The sequence below is a fragment of the Lucilia cuprina genome, chromosome 2 (assembly GCF_022045245.1).
Source record: "Lucilia cuprina isolate Lc7/37 chromosome 2, ASM2204524v1, whole genome shotgun sequence".
In the NCBI taxonomy this organism is placed as follows: Eukaryota; Metazoa; Arthropoda; class Insecta; order Diptera; family Calliphoridae; genus Lucilia; species Lucilia cuprina.
The window spans coordinates 263213-282059 of record NC_060950.1 but is presented as its reverse complement, the minus strand read 5'-3'; the positions used below and the strand labels follow the sequence as shown (position 1 = coordinate 282059).

General features: G+C 28.5%; 1 protein-coding gene across 6 annotated transcripts; it reads left to right on the top strand.

The window, feature by feature from the left end:
* Nucleotides 1-1487: 1487 nt before the first annotated feature.
* On the top strand, nucleotides 1488-18464 carry LOC111689179 (protein peste). 6 transcript variants are annotated; one of them, XM_023451680.2, is made up of 7 exons: nucleotides 1488-1655; nucleotides 10256-10460; nucleotides 13350-13655; nucleotides 13717-13932; nucleotides 14017-14320; nucleotides 16671-16950; nucleotides 17011-18464. In XM_023451680.2, exons 2-7 carry the CDS (start codon nucleotides 10335-10337, stop codon nucleotides 17423-17425), a joined length of 1647 nt encoding a protein of 548 aa, XP_023307448.2. In that variant the 5' UTR covers nucleotides 1488-1655; nucleotides 10256-10334; the 3' UTR covers nucleotides 17426-18464. The 6 variants fall into 6 exon arrangements, with proteins under 6 accessions (XP_023307448.2, XP_023307443.2, XP_023307455.2 ...); XM_023451675.2 differs by lacking the exon at nucleotides 1488-1655 and adding an exon at nucleotides 1856-1916; XM_023451687.2 differs by lacking the exon at nucleotides 1488-1655 and adding an exon at nucleotides 1859-1916 and having other exon boundaries at nucleotides 10308-10460.
* Nucleotides 18465-18847: the final 383 nt, after the last annotated feature.

Genomic DNA, 18847 nt, shown 5'->3' with positions numbered 1-18847 from the left:
AAGTAGTTTAAAAGTGTTATAAATTGTATAATATATAATAATATAATTAAATCCTTAATATTTTCAACTTAAAAGTAATATTTTATATATATATGTTTTGTTCACTTTGTTGTTAAAGGAAATTTTTATTTTGACACATTCTTGGATTATTCCAAAAACAAAATACATGTGTTTGTTGTAGATGTTGTTGTACAACAAGAGATGTCGCTACTTTATTAATTTACTTTGATCCTATCCTTAAAAAAAGATAATTGGCAAAGAGAAAGGGTGCTAAGACATGCACTTGTGCTAACTGAAACACCACCAAGAAAAATGTTTTTAAAATTCTTTTAAATGGTTATTGTGTTTTCAGTAAATGGAAATTTTATTTGCAGAAAATGGAAAATAGAGGTCAATTCGAACGAAAACTATTATTTTTATTTAATTACTTAGTACAAAAATTTATTATCAAATCGATGTAATACGATATTAGATATTAACGGATTAGTTCTTAATTTTTTTATATTACATGTGAGGTTTAGCTTCTGTAGAATTAAGCATATTTAGATCATAGTAATGATGTGTTAGTTTTCCATAGATTAAGATTAAACATTAGAAGCACGTTTTTTAAGGTTTTATAGTGAAATTTTATAAAATTATTACAATTTGTATCATCACAATCTTAAATCTGCCAAAAAGTGACCCATGTTAGAGGGTCAGATCGTTGTTTACCTAGGGAAAAAAATTAAAATGTCATTTGAAGGTTATCTCCAATGTCACTAGATATAATCCTCATTAAAAAAATTGGACTATTGACCAATTAGGGGCATATTTTGACATAAAGAAATTTACTAGTACTACAAGATACATATCAGCAAAAATAACCAAAAAAAAACTGCTTAAAATTTCGAAACATAGACAACTGTCCTTTCATAACAATAAGTTGAAATTTTTCAAAATTAATAAACATTCTTCAATATTGTTTCAACTTATTTCAAAGAGTGCGCTATAATTATGAAACATTTTTGTAAAAAAAGCCCTATTACCGTTATTTTGCTGCCTTATGCCGAATTTTGATAATTATTACATAAACTGAACTTCGGTCTTGAATTTGCCATTAATCATTTTTTTCTAACTTAATTAATTGTAATAAAATAAAAATAATATAAACCTAATACAAGGTGCGCTATATTTTTGAGCAGTACTTTATATACCAAAACACACTTGATTCATTTTTATGAAAAATATTTATTATGTACATACATATGTATATAAATATTTAATGTAAATTTTAAAGATATAAACATATTAATAAAACATATAATTATAAATTTAAATTATTTTGCTATGCTGAAAATTAAATTAATACCTATACAAATGCATGACTTTTTTGCATCTGGCAACTTGAAATTGTACATTTTGACAGTTGTATACAACTTTTATTAAAAAATAACAATCAGCTGTTGAATTGACTTCACCTTATAAATGTACCCTGGTAATCAACAGTCGAATTTTGTGATCGTTAAGCAACAAAGTAGTGAGATCATCGGAGAAGTGAAGAAAATACAAAAGTATGTACATATATGTACATACATATATATTCCAAAAACAAAATGAGTGTTTGCTATGTGATTAAATAAACTTATCGGTTAAAAGTGTCAACTAGACCAATAAATGTAATGAAATACTAAAATGATTCATTCATTATAATCACAATTAAGAAAAGACGAAGTATAAAACACAGAACTTGTTCACAAACAAATGGAATAATATTGAATTTTGTTTAAAAAAAAAATTGCGTTGATTGTTTAATTAAATCAACACACCAAAATTAAATTATAACAATGCCTACACATTTGATTTAAACTTACAACAACAAATATTTAGAGAATTTGTAAATTTTTTTTTCTGCTTTTGTACATGGATGTAAATAAACAGTAAGCATTTTTGTTATTATTTATTTTCTCATTCAATTATGGGAATATTGTGTGTAATAAATAAAAAAGTGCTTTATAAAAATTCATTTTAAATATTTGAACGTGCTTAAATAAAAAAAATACAACAAATTAAAGGGAAATTGTGATCATTTGTTTTTCTATTGGGCAGAGAATATACAATTGAATGTTTTACATATGTTATTTAAAATGTATTTAAATAATTCTTAAAGAAATTATGGGATTTAAAAATTAAATACCCAATTCGTAAAGAAAGAATGAAAAAAGTGCACTTTATAAAATTTTGGGAAAAAAGCCCAATATAGAGCGTTTTGAGACGATAAAAGATATAAATTTTTTTTTCGGCCACGCCTACTTTCGAGTGGGCGGGGCTCCAAAGTTTAAAACATTTTTGTGTATATCTCGAAAACTGTTTTGTTTACAATAAAAATTTATACATCAAATTAAAGGTATTGGATTTGATATATTTTCCAATGATATATAACATGATACTAAAATATGGACCGACTATGGGTATTTCCCGGAAAATATATATTTTGACCCGACGGCCGGGCGCAAGGATTTTCTCTATGGTATGTCCAATACCGGCTTCGCTTAATAAAGATTTTCTGAATAGCCGGCCTACGGCCGGGCGCAAAGATTTTCTCCTCTATGGTATGTCCAACACCGGCTTCACTTAATAAAGAGTTCTTAATAGCCGCCCTACGGCCGTTCGCAATGATTTTCTCCTCTATGGTATGTCCAACACAGGCTTCGCTTAATAAAGATTTCCTAAATAGCAGGCCTACGGCCGGGCCCAAGGATTTTCTCCTCTGTGGTATGTCCAACACTGGCTTCGCTTTATAAAGATTTCCTAAATAGCCGGCCTACGGCCGGGCGCAAGGATTTTCTCCTCTATAGTATGTCTAACACAGGCTTCGCTTAATAAAGATTAGTATACATACGTTTTTTTTTCTTAATAGCAAAATCATAATTAAATTATTGATGGTGAATATAAAAACTACCGAAAATGTTGTGGAGAAATCTAAGTTAATATTGAGACAATACAAAATTAGATTAAGAAACCCTAAATTCATATTAGGAAATAAGAAAAATATTTTAAAATAATTTCATACAAATTTTTAATATTTCATTATCATTTATTATTTTCTCAATTTTAATTTGTAATTTCTCAATATAATGTTGAAATTCTAAATTTCAATTTGTTTTTTTTTTCTCAATATTAATTTGCATTTCTTAATTTAATTTTATTATTTTTCTTATTAATTTAGATTTCACATTTTTACATACATAGGTTTTTCCCAATATCAATAATTTAAAGTTTTTGAACTTTAATTTGTATTCTCCAAATTTTAATTTGTAATTCTAAACATAAATTTTTATTTTCTTTTGATTACTTTAATAGAAAATTTTAGTTGATTAAAAGTTTTTTAATATTTTTGTTTTTAACATTCAATATTACTCAAAATTATCATGTGAATAAATTTGCATTCTGTAAGAAAAGAGTATTTATTATTTGTATTCTTATTCAATTAAAAATTCAATATTATCAAAAATTCAGATAAGTAGATTCTTCTTTTTTGGTCATATATAGGCCATACTACCCGTGTTTAAAAATAACACACTAATAGCTTATTCATAGTCCCATAATGGAATGAAGGTTTCGTTATTACATTCGTTCCTTTTATTTGTAAATAATTACCCTTTAAGTTAACATTCCCCGACATACCGGAATGACCCGAAATTTTTCGGCCAAGGGCTGTCAACTTCAGCAACAACTACACATTTTTACCAAATGAGTAACATCTTCCGGCATTGCTGCTCCGTATCCTATTGGTCCGTGCCGGAATCGAACTAAATCCTGAACCATGGATCTGTACAGTTTGCCAGAACCGGTTGCACCATATGTCCACCCAATTACGGTGCAACGCTTGTTTGTGCTGGTGTCACCTTAGAAACTGATCTGGACTAAATCATCATCAAAGTGTTCGGAGACTTTTGTCGAACCATGCTGCCAACAACATACGCCACACCTCCCCACCGCAATCACAACAACCGCAGCAAACACAACATCTAGATATGCGTCTAGTCCTTGGGGACTTTAACGCGCATCATCAGCTATCCTGCCATCTTACAGCAGCTCGCCAGCAGCATGGATTCCGTAAGATGCACAGCATTAACCGACATAACCACTCAGATCTCACAAGGCTTAAACCAGCAGAGGCCTTGTGAAAGGATACTCCTTGTGGCGCTAGACGTATCGAAATCCTTCGATACAGCCACTCAGATAATTTACAATCCATCACTTCAAGTTGTTGGGCATGGTGGACTGCAGGATGTCCTGGAAGAGTTGAGTTTAGAGACAAATGTTCCAAAACCCGTAGAGTTAAACAGGGAGTATCCCGCCTATTGTTTAACTTCTACCTATCTAAACTCCCCACACCTCCACAAGGTGTGGAAGTTATATCTTATGCGGACGACTGTACCATTATGGCGACGGGCCAAACGTTGATTTTTAGAGCTAAACGCAGTTTTTTAAGACATTAATGGGCGTTAAAGTCATTTTTTGGAGGGGGTCATATATAAGGGAGAGAAAAGTTATGACTGTTAAAACTGTAGTTCAATTATATTTTATGTTATATATAGGCAATTCTGTACGATTGTATGTGTTTTTTAACTTTTCACGTACATATTTATGCTCATATATTTCATCGAAATCGGAGAGGATCATGTTCAAAATCCCACAATTTTGTTCCAAAGTTTTTGAAATTACCCAGTGCTTTTGAACATACTTAAAACACACATAAACCACAATTGCTATCTCTGGCGATCCTTTTATATTTCTCATATTTTCATGTGAATAATCGAACCAATGCAAATTCGATGATTCGAAAACGATGTTTTATTGATTCAAGCTATTTGCTTAGTATGTAAAGATATTTTAAATATTTTTAAGGAAAATATTATAATAAATACAGAAAAAAATATATAAAATATTATTAATATATTAATTCTCAAAATATTTAAAATTTAATGAAAACTCACGGACTTTTCATTAATTTCTTAAGTTAATAAACGAAATTATTTTGTAGGTATAATTAATTTAAATCAAATATGTTTTAAGTTTACATTTGTAATTCATTTTTATTGAGATTTTGCTGAGACATCACATTTTTTTCCGCAAGGTAAATTAAATATGGATGCAAATTTATTTAAATACAGTACCAAATAAATATATCAATAAAATACATTTATGAGACATTCAATCAATGTCATAAAATATAGCAATGGATAAAATAACACTCGGTCTTTCAAAATCTTTAACTACAAAAGGAAAACGACTCGTATCCAAGGACAACTATTGAAACTATCATTAATCTTCTCCAAAGTCCAAATACGAACTAAGAAAACTATTTTTAAATATAACCTCAAAGCAAACCTTAGGTAAACTGTCGTGCGGTAAAGGAAAAATATTAGTATGATGCTTAGTGTTAGATTTTTGTATGGAAAATGTGCGTAATAAACCTAAAATAAGCAATTAATACTTTTATGAAAAAAATATATTGTTTACTTATTATTTAAGTAAATTCGAAATAAAAAATCGAATTGTAAAAATATTTTTACTTCATAACAACTAGTCCCAGTATTAAAACTTGCCAATATCTAATGTTAGATTTTTAAAGTGTTATAATTTGTTTTTTGTTATTATAATTATGCGGGAAGATTAAGAAATATTATTCGCTAAGGTTTAGCAAATCTAAAAGTGAATGCGAAAAAGTCTCTTGTTTATGATCGATTTATAAATTTGAATATTAACAATATTAACATTTACGAACGTAAACTTTGTTTAATTCAATAACTTTATAAATTTTGTTATTATTTTAATCTAGTGTTCATTAATTTTGTTTATCAAATTTGTTGAAAGAAAATTTTCGTTACTTCTAAATAAAATTTAGTTAAAGACAGAAGTCTTAAATCGTTTCTTATCCAAGAGGTTATGGGCCTCCGCTATTTCACGAAATTAAATAAAATTTAAACGCGATTTAAACGAATTATATCTCAGTAAAAATGGATATCAAGACAATGTTTCCAAAACTTAATAACAATAATTACCACACATGGAAATTTAATGTGGAAATGCTATTGTTGGAACGTGAGTTATGGGATGTTATAACGTCTGATATTCCGGAGCAGCCGGATGATAAATGGCTGGTACGAGATGGAAAAGCTAGAGCGGTAATTGGATTGTCTTTGGAAGAAAACCAAAAGGTACAAATAAAGAAACTGAAATTTGCTAAAGAATACTGGGAAGTGTTGAAGAAAAATCATGAAAAGGCGAATCTAACAAACAGAGTAAGTCTATTGCGAAAATTAACATCGAAGAAACTTCAAGATGGAGAGTCAATGGAAGACCATATTGCCGAATTCTTGGATATTGCTGATCGTTTGCAAGATATGGGTGAAGAATTTCCGGAACATAAGATTGTTGCATTCTTATTAGGAAGCCTGCCTGAATATTACAATGGTATTGTATCTGCACTTGAAGTACGTCCCGAAACAGATCTCACATTGGATATGGTAAAAGAAAAATTAATTCAAGAAAGCAAAAGAAATTCTATTGACAAACCGCAAGAAGTTGTTTTAAAAACTGAATACAAGAAAAATGCTAATTTAAAATGTTTTATATGTGGCAAACCAGGACATAAAAAGAAGAATTGTTATTTAAATAAGAAAAATAAAAATAATTCTGTAAAATATGTTAAATGTGAATTAAATAATAATGTTTGTTTTGGTGTTTCTACAGATAATCCAAAGCATGGTTGGTTTGTTGATTCGGCAGCTACATGTCACATGTGTAGTGATAAAGATTTCTTCTCAAAGTTGGATACTTCAACTGAAAATATATACTTAGCTGATGGAACCATGATTAAAGCAATGGGTAAAGGTGAAGGTTTTCTACGTATTAAAAATAATAAAATATTGGTTAATAATGTTTTATTCGTGCCAAAATTGGAAGGCAATTTGCTATCTGTAAGGAAGCTAGTATTAGAAGGTTTTACGGTAACATTTGATAAAAACAAGTGCGTAATATCATTGAATGGGGTAGAACATGCTACAGCAACTTTGAAGAATAACCTATTTGAGATAGATGAAGATAACTCAGCAAGAAAAATATCAAATACAGTGAGTGATTGCATTCATAAATGGCATATACGTTTTGGACATAGAGATGTAAACGCAATTAAAACCGCAGTAAATAAATCATTATTTAACGGAGTAAGTGTTTCTAATTGTAATTGTAGTGATGTTTGTGAAACATGTTTAAAAGCCAAAATGCCTAGAAAACCATTTCCGAAATCTTCCGAACATCGATCTTCAGAAATTTTAGATTTAATTCACAGTGATTTGTGTGGACCAATGCAGACACCCTCACCAACAGGTAGTCGATACATTTTAACATTAATTGATGACAAGAGCCGTTATTGTACTTTATATTTCCTCAAAAATAAAAGTGAAACTATTGATAGAATCAAAGAGTTTGTTGCATATACTGAAAATAAATTTGGTAAGCGAATACAAACAATTCGAAGTGATAGAGGTGGTGAATATTGTAGTAAGGAAATGGATATATTTCTTAAAAGTAAAGGCATTAAACATCAATTAACAACTCCATATACACCACAACAAAACGGTGTAGCGGAAAGGAAAAATAGGAGCCTAATCGAAATGGGAAGGTGTATGTTATTTGATTCGAATTTAAATTCTAAATATTGGTCTGAGGCTGTGAATACAGCAAATTATTTACTTAATCGTTTGCCTTCCAGTTCATTAAATACAACCCCATATGAAGAATGGTTTGGATTAAAACCAAACATGAAACATATAAGAAAATTTGGTTCTTATGCTTTTGTACATATAAATAAACAGAAACGTCGTAAACTAGATCCTGTTTCTAAGAAGCTAATTCTACTGGGTTATAGTGAGGAATCAAAAGCGTATAGATTTTTAAATCCAGAAAATGATGAGATTACCATAAGCAGAGATGTCACTTTTATTGATGGTGAATTTGAAAATAAAAAGTCTACTACAGATACAAGATTAATTATAGAAGAAATAAACGTTGATGATAAGTCTCCGGAATTAATATCGTTTGATTTAAGCCACAATGAAGAAATAAATACAGAATCAACTCAAACAACTCCAGAAGTCAACGATACTGAAGTAACTGATAGTGTTATTGATATTAGTAGTGACGATGTTATTACTTCTGAAAGTGGTGATTTTGCTGGATTTGAAACAGCAGATAATAATTCAAGTTCTGAAGAAGAAAATCAAATGAACCAAAGAGTATCATCAAGATCTACAAAAGGAATACCTCCCAAAAGATACGCAAATATGATATCGACTTCAGAGGAACCTAAAAGTTTTAAAGAAGCTATCGAAAGCGCAAGTAGCAATGAATGGTTTTTGGCTATGCAAGATGAAATTAATTCCATGGTAATGAATAACACATGGGATCTTGTTGAAATGCCGAAAGATAAAACACTAGTTGGCTGTAGATGGGTATATAAAATAAAATCAATGGTTGATGGCAATAAGAAGTACAAAGCTCGATTAGTCGCGAAAGGTTATTCGCAAAAATATGGTCAGGACTACGATGAAATATTTGCTCCCGTCGTTAAGATAACAACACTAAGAACTTTACTATCAGTAGCTTCTTATAAAAATATGTTTGTACACCATATAGATGTGAAAACTGCATTTTTGAACGGTGAAATTGATACCGAAATTTACATCAAGCAACCAGAAGGTTTTGTAGAACCTGGAAAAGAAAAACTGGTTTGTAAATTAAATCGTAGCATATATGGCCTTAAGCAATCAGCTAGATGCTGGAATCAGCGAATAAATGATGTTTTCATTAAATTCGGATTCAGAAGGGGAAAAGCTGATAATTGCTTATATGTTAAAGAATACCAAAACGATTTTATTTATGTTCTTATATATGTTGATGACATCATAATTGCCTGCAAGCATGAAAAAGTAGTTAAAGATTTAATAAAAGACATAGAATCAAATTTTGAAATTACAAATTTGGGTTCTTTAAAGTTATATTTGGGAATTCAAATAACAAGAGACAGAAATGGTATATTTTATATGGACCAAAAAGAATACATTAACAAAATTTTGAAAGAAAACAATATGGAAAATGCAAAAGATTCAAAAATACCTTTGGACCCAGGATATTTCAAGAATGAAGATAATAAAATTTTAGAAAACAATGATCAATATCGGAAAGTAATTGGCTCGTTGTTATATTTAGCAGGAAACACTAGACCAGACATCGCATTAGCAATTTCTATTTTATCAAGAAAAGTTAGCAAACCTAATTCAACAGATTGGAATGAAGTAAAGAGAGTAATGCGTTATTTAAAAGGAACTCGAAATTATAAGTTACGTATTGGAACAAGTGAAGAACTAACATTGGAAGGTTTTACTGATTCAGATTGGGCTGGTGATAATAATGGAAGAAAATCTACAAGTGGCTGTCTTTTCAAATTAGGAAATTCAACAATTCATTATGCTGCCAGAAAACAAAACATTGTGACACTTTCTTCTACAGAAGCAGAATTAGTAGCCTTAACTGAAGCAAGCCAACAAGCTGTATGGATAGTTCAATTATTAAAAGATTTTGGTCTCGACTCAGTACCAAAATTGTTTGTTGATAATCAAAGCACTTTAAAAATTTTGGAATCTGAGAAAATAAATTCAAGATCAAAACATATTGATGTCAAATACTTTTATGCAAGAGATCTTATGCACAATGGAACAATTTTATATGAATACCTTTCAACTGAAGAGATGATAGCAGATGTGTTTACTAAACCACTATCAAGAATTAAATTTTGTAAATTTAGAAATTCACTAGGTCTAATTGAATAACAAAAATATTATGTTATTGAGAAGGGGTGTTAACTTGTTAATATGTAAACTTTGTTTAATTCAATAACTTTATAAATTTTGTTATTATTTTAATCTAGTGTTCATTAATTTTGTTTATCAAATTTGTTGAAAGAAAATTTTCGTTACTTCTAAATAAAATTTAGTTAAAGACAGAAGTCTTAAATCGTTTCTTATCCAAGAAAAACAAACTTAAAAGCAAAAAATATACTCATTTAGCAATCAGTTCTGCAGTCAAATTGAAATTCTATATTTATATTCCCTTTTATCATTTAATGAACGAAATTACTCTCTCATTTTTTATTTATCAGTTATTAAAAAGTAACAATAATAAGAGTAAAACACAATCGAATCTATTCTAGCTTTTGTCGTATACAAGGTTGGACAACAACTTATACTATTTGAAAAATTTAGTTTATTTTCATTTACGAACATAGCGTAATGACATCGCCGCAATGCAGCTGTTTGAGACGTTTTTTAGTACTTGGAATCGGCATATTATCGATTTTGGCTGGAGTGTATCTTTATTTAAATTGGATTGAAATATTTACACAAATTAGAGGAAAGGTGAGTACATTTTTAGAGAAAAACTTTCGAATTTGTCTCCTTAAAAATATTAAGTTTTGAATATTTACATTTATTTATACACATTTCATTATCTTAATTTTATCTAATCTTTTAAAAATTTTGCGATAGAGTTTTAAGTGTCTTAACGTTTTATTCAAACTATATATGTATGAGAACGCAATAAATTCTGTAACAGCAATGTGTAGTAAAATTAACCTTGTTTGATGATTTCTAAAATTATTCGAAAATATCATTTATTCGTTATTCGTTCCTATAATCGAATAATTTTTAATATTTAACGTCTACTCGAATGAAAAAATATTGTAAAATTTTAATGGAATATATTTAAGAAGAGTATGTAACAAATCTATCAAGTTATCAATAAAATTACGACCTGTAGCGTACCAACTAGCTTTACATGAACACACATACAGACTGACATCGCTAAATCGACGCACAAATTGATTCCGATCCGATTGGTAAACGTTAAGATAAGTGTAGAACCAATATTTTTGGGTGTTACACTCATCAGCACAGACACATAATAGTGGTGTAGAGTATAATCAAGTCTCGCAGTCGACAGGACTGATGCAAGGAACTATAGGTTACCTTTTGTTTAAGAAATTTAAGTAGGTGAGGTAACACGCCCACATACATACTAAGTATTAAAAGTCGCATATCCCAGAAACTACAACCCCTAGAGTCCACAAATTTTGTACGAACAACTTTTACATACGTTAAAATGTGCAGCGTAGCTACAGTGGGCGTGGCACATCCTATAAAAACAAAACTTAAATTATAAAATTATCTTGAAAATTGTGACCTATAGTGTGCGCAGAAGCTTTACATGGACACACATACAGACGGACATAGCTAAATCGAAAAGTGATTCTAAGCCAATTGATATACTTAATGTATATGTAGAAGTTTAATTGTATACTTAAAATTGAAACAGAAACTGGGGTAAAATTCATAATTTTTCACTTAATGATCAAAATTAAATTTTTACTGGCTAAAAACATAGTATACTAGCTATACACATTGTGCTATGCTACCCTAAAAGCAATATAAATAAAAATTCCACATAACAATTTTGAAGGTTATAACCAAAGTATAACAAGTAGTCCGACTTTTTGACAGGAGTACCAAGCTCTAATTCTAAATATGTGTTAGTAACAAAAATGTATTTGTATTGGTGCATTCTAAACACTTTATAAAAAAATATAATTTAAATTTTTTGAATTTTCAATACCAAAAATTGAAACTCTGTTTGTAAAAAAAAAAATAAACAACAAAAAAAATGAAATGTTAATAATTAAACAAAAAATTTTTTCCAGTTCATGATAATTAAACAAAATTCTAAATCAAAATTGCGTTAAAACTATTTTTAGTTTTAATCAATAAATTGATTAAATACTTTAAAATAAGGTAAAATTCACCCCTCTAAAGTGGTGAAAGGTATAAAAATTCTCTCCCATAACCGATTCTCATACCATCTTTTAATGTGAAGACAATTACCTTTTGATACATAATATTTTTAAAATTAAATAAAATTTAAAAAAAAGAAATTATTTTAAAGTGTTCGAATTCAAATTTCAAATGGAAATAAAAATTATTGGAAGCTAAATATGATTTTAACAAGTAATATTTCTATATTCGGCAGTTCCGAATCTTATATACCCTTCACCAAGTATGTTTTAAACAGGTTTTATTTATTTTGTATCACTGCACACATGTCACACATAACATACACACAAACAAATATAAACTGTAGCTGAAAGAAATATTAACCGTTGTACTGTAATACTACCGTCAAACTGTATTACCACCCTCAAACAAATATGAGCTGTATTACCAACATATTACTGCTTTATCTCCTTGTTTTTGTTATACCCACTTACCTTCGTGAGAACAGAACAGCATCTAAACATACAAAATACACAGCTGTATAAAACCAAACACATCTCCACACGCACATGTACATCTTTATCCAATTCAAAGTGTTGTTGTTGCTTTTTTAACAAAGCATGAAAAAAATGTGGCTTTTTTGATGAAATTTACAGAGGTTGTCTCGGATTTTTGCTCATATCTCCGTTATTTATAGACCGATTTTGCTGATTTTAAATAGCGATCTTCTCGAAAGCATGTCTAACTGAATTATTGAAGATTCGGATCTCGCCGATATCTGGGGACCTCTAAAAACTGATTTCAACAGACAGACGGACATGGGTCGGAAAATTATATTATAGAAATTACAAACGGAATGACAAACTTATTTATACCCTTCTCACGAAGGTGAAGGGTATACAAATTAATTATTAATATTTTAAAATATTAATAACGATGAAAAACTTTTTTAATGGATAATTCGTTTTTATGAGAGAAGAAATTAATCAAAAATATAATGATTAAGTTTAAATTTGGTAATTTCAGTAACTTTTTTAAAATTAATCTATCTCAAAATTTTATATTTTTAAAGTGTTGACATATATCTTTCACATTAACTTACAAATAATATATTATGTTATTACTTACTTTTCAGTACTGCAAAATTGTTTTCGAAATAATGTCATCTACGTATGAAAATTACTTAAATTCCATTGGCATTTTAACCCCTTACTTTTCAAAACATTTCTTTGCGTGAAATATACATAAAATTAGAAAATCCATATAAAATAATGTTTATACTTCGATCCAGCTTACCAAATGTTGACATTGGGATAAAAATTTTCAGAAGAAGTATCTTAAAATGAACTGAACTTTCATTGTCGATGAAAAAATCACTTATTTTTTCCCAACTATTCGAAATTGATTAGATATATATGAGATTGTAATTGAACATAAAACAAATTGTCTTGCTTTTTATTTATAATTTTTAACGTATTGCAGGAAATGGCATTAAGTGAAAAATCACCTGCTTACGAAGGTTGGAAAATATCACCATTACCGTTAAATTTTGATGTTTATTTATTCAACTGGACAAATCCAGAAGATTTTTATATTGGATCAAAGAAAAAACCACGGTTTGAACAATTGGGACCCTATAGATTTCGTGAAGCACCCGATAAAGTTGATATTCAATGGCATACAAATTTTTCGGTATCATTTCGAAAAAAGGCGATATTTTATTTTGATCAAGAGAGTAGCAATGGCACATTGGATGACAAAATAACCACGGTTGATACAGTAGCACACGTAAGTTAAACTTAACATTTTAAATATACTATTAAGTGAAATGTCTACAATTTTTTTACAGTCAGCTGCTTTAAGATTAAAAAGTAAATCGAATTTTGAAAAATTCTTTCTTAATCGTGGTCTAAGTGCTTACAGTAAGAAATTTTATATTACAAAAACTGCTAATGAATGGTTGTTTACTGGTTATCAAGATCCATTCGTAACAATTGGCGGTTATTTCTCCAAACTTACAAGTGCAATAGAAGTGCCTTTTGATCGTATTGGATGGTTGTACACGGTAATATTTATTCTACTACGAGAAAGGCAAACATAACATTCTTATGTATACATTGACGATTTATTTATTTAATTGTACATATAGCGCAACAATAGTGCTTATTACGAGGGCCATTTTAATATATTTACCGGCAGTGATGATATTTCAAAAATGGGTCAAATACATGAATGGAATTATAAAACCCACAATGGTGTCTTTGATGGAGAGTGTGGCCGTGTAAAGGGTTCTATGGGGGAATTCTTTCCACCCAATTTAACACCACAAGATTCTATATATCTCTACGTCCCCAATGTATGTCGCGCAGTGCCCTTGGATTATACAGAAACAGTAACTATACATGGTGTTACAGCTTATAAATACAGCGGCACTGAGAGATTAGTGGATAATGGTGGGTTTAAAATTTAAGTACGTCGTGGTGTGGTAGTAAATTTTACATCAAGTACTTCCGATTAAAAATAAGTTAAATATTTACACTTTCGCAGAAAAAGAAGAATACTTTTGAAATTTATAAATTATTTGATAAAATTTTATGCATACTTTAATATAAATATGGACAAGAAAAGGGGCGTACTTCTATAATATTATAAATATATTAACAAGGCAATTTAAAAGTTTTTATTAGTTTAATTTTAAGAAGTTTCGTGTTACAACAAGTCATTATTGTTATTCTATTAACTGTAAAATACATTTTCAGTCAAAATCTCCAGAATGTTGCAAATTTTAGGTGAAGTAATACGAAAAAGTTATTTTTATATTTAGTCATTTAATAATTTAAAAAAGATGTTCTTAGAGCTTTGGAACTCATATGTTAAAGCTCTCAAAATTTTATAAACATTTGTCGTAATTATGTAAAAAATCAGTAAATTCTAGATGTATGCTTTTATTCCCTTTTAGAAAATTTCAATCATCGATTTTGACAAGTTGTGACTTAAAAAAAAATCCCAAATGGTTTAAATGCCCTTGTTCGACTTTTTGCTTTAATTATTTGTTAACACCGAATTATGAAAACTTTATCTATTTGTGTTTTTGTATAAAAAAGTTGTCTCTTTATTATGAAACTATTTTTCAAAATTTTATTAAAATAAAAATGGTGTAAAATTTAATATCACATCCGTAAAACGACACCTCCTTAATTAAATGATATAATTTCGACTTTTGGATCTACTTTCAATATCGACTATTTCTTACTTTTTTCGACTTTGTTTACTTTTCTACTTCTTTTTCAATATAAGTAAAAAAAATATAAGCATTATTGGCCGCAACAACTAGGTAATGCCTTGGACGCACAATAAAATAAATAAGCAATGGAGTTGTAAGTATAACAGCGAATTAAAGAACAAAAAGCCCGGGATCGTATTCTGTGCAAAGTATAAAAACGTTTCCATAATGTAAAAAAATTTCAAATTTTTAAATAGTTTTGTACATGAGAAAAAAAAGCAAGTATATGCTTTTGTTTGCCTTTACAATCGTACATTTGAGAACAATAGAATTCAAAAACATATTTAATTAAACAATAATTTAGTGTGTGTTTGATTTAAATGTTTATGGTTTTTATTTTGTTTTTATTACCGGCGTATTCCCCATTGGCATCCACACATGTTAATAAATAAGACATAGGGTCTTCATATTAGTTAATTTGCTACAAATACACAATTTTTATACAATGTATGTATGTAATCAATTACAATTGACGAAAAGATTTACTTTTATACTAACAATAAAAGTACTTTTTCATATCGTATTTAAAATAAATATTATTTTATGTGATACTTTATTCTTAAAAAGATTTTACTACAAAATTTAATGAAAAATACTATTGTTTCATTTCATGTAAATTTTGTTTTTTATTGCTGCAATTAAAACAGTTTTCATTAAAAATATTACATTTAACCCTCCGTCATGCGCATGTATCTGGCCAGATATTTTACGAATTTAACTGTGATTTTAAAATATTTCTAATTTGGTTAGGGGTTTGAGTCTCCAGGTACCCTCTACAAATATTGTAAGATATCGTAATATTGTAACTAAAATGGCATATTTTTCATATAAATGTACTGAAATACATAGTGTATCTCGCCAGATACATGCGCTACGTACGTGACTATCGGAACATGTGCATGACGGAGGGTTAAGATATTCATAAATATAAAACGTGCATTTTACAGATATAAACTACTCATCTATGATAAAATATATATATATATATATATATATATGTATATATATATATATATATATATATATATGTATATATATATATATATATATATATATATATATATATATATATATATATATATATATATATATATATATATATATATATATATATATATATATATATATATATATATATATATATATATATATATATATATATATATATATATATATATATATATATATATATATATATATATATATATCAATTCGTAAAAAATATATGTTTACACTGTAGTATTGAAATATTTTGTATGCAATTTAAAAAACTAAAAATAACACCATGTGCCAAAATATCGATATTATTGACAATCAAGTTATTATTGACAATCAAGTTATGTTTTGTATTTTTGACAAATATTAATAGGTACTCAGTACTGCAGTTCGAAAATATGTTTCGAGTTAGGTACCAAATGACATCTGAGTTACGTACGAACTTATAAGACTCCTCTTCTTATTAAAAGAAAATTTAAAAAGTCTCGTTATTTTACACGATTTAATGTTTTTCTTTTTATTAGGTACAGTGTTCCCAGAAAATAAATGCTTTTGCATTAATGGTAAATGTGAAGCATCGGGGATATTCAATATTTCACCTTGTAAATTCAATTCATCAATATACATGTCTTATCCGCATTTTTTCAAAGCCGACCCTGTGTATTTAGAGCGTATTGAAGGATTAAAACCTGAAAAGGAAAAGCATGAATTCTTCATGACTTTAGAGCCTAATGCAGGAGTGCCAATGGATGTGGGCGGTGGTTTTCAGGCAAATTATCTTCTGGAATCAATTGAAGGCATAAAGTAAGTAAATTTTACCAAATTTGTTTAAGTTAGTTATGGTTTTCTGGATGTTTATTGCAGTGGTTTCAACAATTTACCTCGTACTTTTATACCCATTATGTGGGCCGAAGAGAGAGTGAGGGTCACATCGGAAATTGCTGCCGAAATTGCATTAGTACCACTAATTGTATTATTGGGTCAATTATTAACTGGTATTTTATTGGCTATTGGGGTAATAATGATATGTTGGTACCCCACAAAATGTATTACACACTGCTGGCAAGATCCCAAAGGAAAAAGTAAATTATTTTGCCCACTATCCGCCACAACTTCAACGACTATTTCGAGATCGCAACCCCGCAGAACCAGAGAACATCTAAACCTCATAGAACGTCGAGGTGTTGATCTATTGCGTGATAATGGATCTTTAGGCGAATGCTTATTGAATAACAATTTATCACATCAAACGTGCTCCTCTGATGTAATAACCAGTTGATAGGCTTATCAGACTAAAGTAATTATTATACATGTTTCTCAATTACAATTATTAAAATTCGGTCTACAACAAAGTATACAAAGTATAACAGTTTACCATTCTACGTCAAAACAGCCTCACTCTGCATGGAAAGCAAAATCACGATTTTGTTAACAACATCCCCCTCTCATAATTTAAATTATTTTGTTTTATGATTTCCAAATTTAAAAAAATTTCTTAATTTTCTTTTTTTTAATGTTCTCATAATTGACATATTTCAAAAAATTGTATATTTATATTGTATTTTCGTTTAAAGAACGGTCATCAATAGACTCAAAGTATTTTGGAAACCATGATAGAACAAAACATATATCATATGACATAAAATCGCATACTATGAAAGGGGTAACTCAAGCACCATTTTTTGAGAGTCGGTCAAATGTCCATATTTGACTATAAACAAACAAATAAAAATAAATGAAAAAAACAAACAAAACAGTACAACTTTTAAGTTTGTCACTACTAACAAATATTATTGTCGTGTTAAATCGTGTCAAAATTGTTTTATATTTTTTAATGTTATTTTTGTTTTCAATTATGTTGTTATAAATGTCAAGACTATTAATCAAGTTTTCAAACTATATCTGTTAACCTGTGAACCTTAGAAGCGGATGAGCAACTATGTATGTATGTATGTATGTATGTATGTATGTCATTGTACATACATATATTTTTCTAAGTATTTTGCTAATTAAAACTATTTAGATCTTTAAAAAAGCACAAGTGGAAACCCTTCGTACAAATAAAATGTTGTAAACTTAAATAAAGTATGTACATACATATAATATTCGAGAATGATAAACACACGAAAATATAAAACGTACATTAGATGCCCAAAAAAATATAAATGATGCTAGTTGTAAATAAGATAACAACAAGTTAACTTGATTTTGACCCAACTCATAAAATCCGGCAGGGTTATTAACAATTGTAACTTTTATTTTATTATATATTTTTTTCTAAACTAATTAAACAAAAATAAAAACAATTAAATATTTATCCTAAATTATAGTTCGTAAATATTTAAAAGATTAGGTTAATTTTGTTGGTGTTCATTCTACTATAAAATGCTGGGCATTTTTTATAAAAATAAACAGTCATAAAACATAACATACATATGTATGTATGTAATTGTTAAAAACAAATATTTCAAAAGTCATGTATTTATTTCAATGACGTTATTAAACTTTGGTTCTAAAGTAAAAAAATAAATCTTAATAGTCATCTTTATATTACCTTTTATTATTTTTTAGAATAATTAAGTTTTTTAGTTGGCTTAAGAACTCAAAATATCTTAATTATACTGCATTTAAAATTATTGATTATTGTTTTTTAGTATTTTAAGCAATATTTTAGTAGAATTTAAACTCCCGTGATAATGTT

What these genes read in the sequence shown, in the direction of transcription:
- LOC111689179 (XM_046947751.1), top strand. An exon ending in TTACACAAATTAGAGGAAAG is followed by an intron (nt 10,461 to 13,349) that starts GTGAGTACATTT and finishes AACGTATTGCAG; the next exon opens with GAAATGGCATTAAGTGAAAA. An exon ending in GAATCAATTGAAGGCATAAA is followed by an intron (nt 16,951 to 17,010) that starts GTAAGTAAATTT and finishes TGTTTATTGCAG; the next exon opens with TGGTTTCAACAATTTACCTC.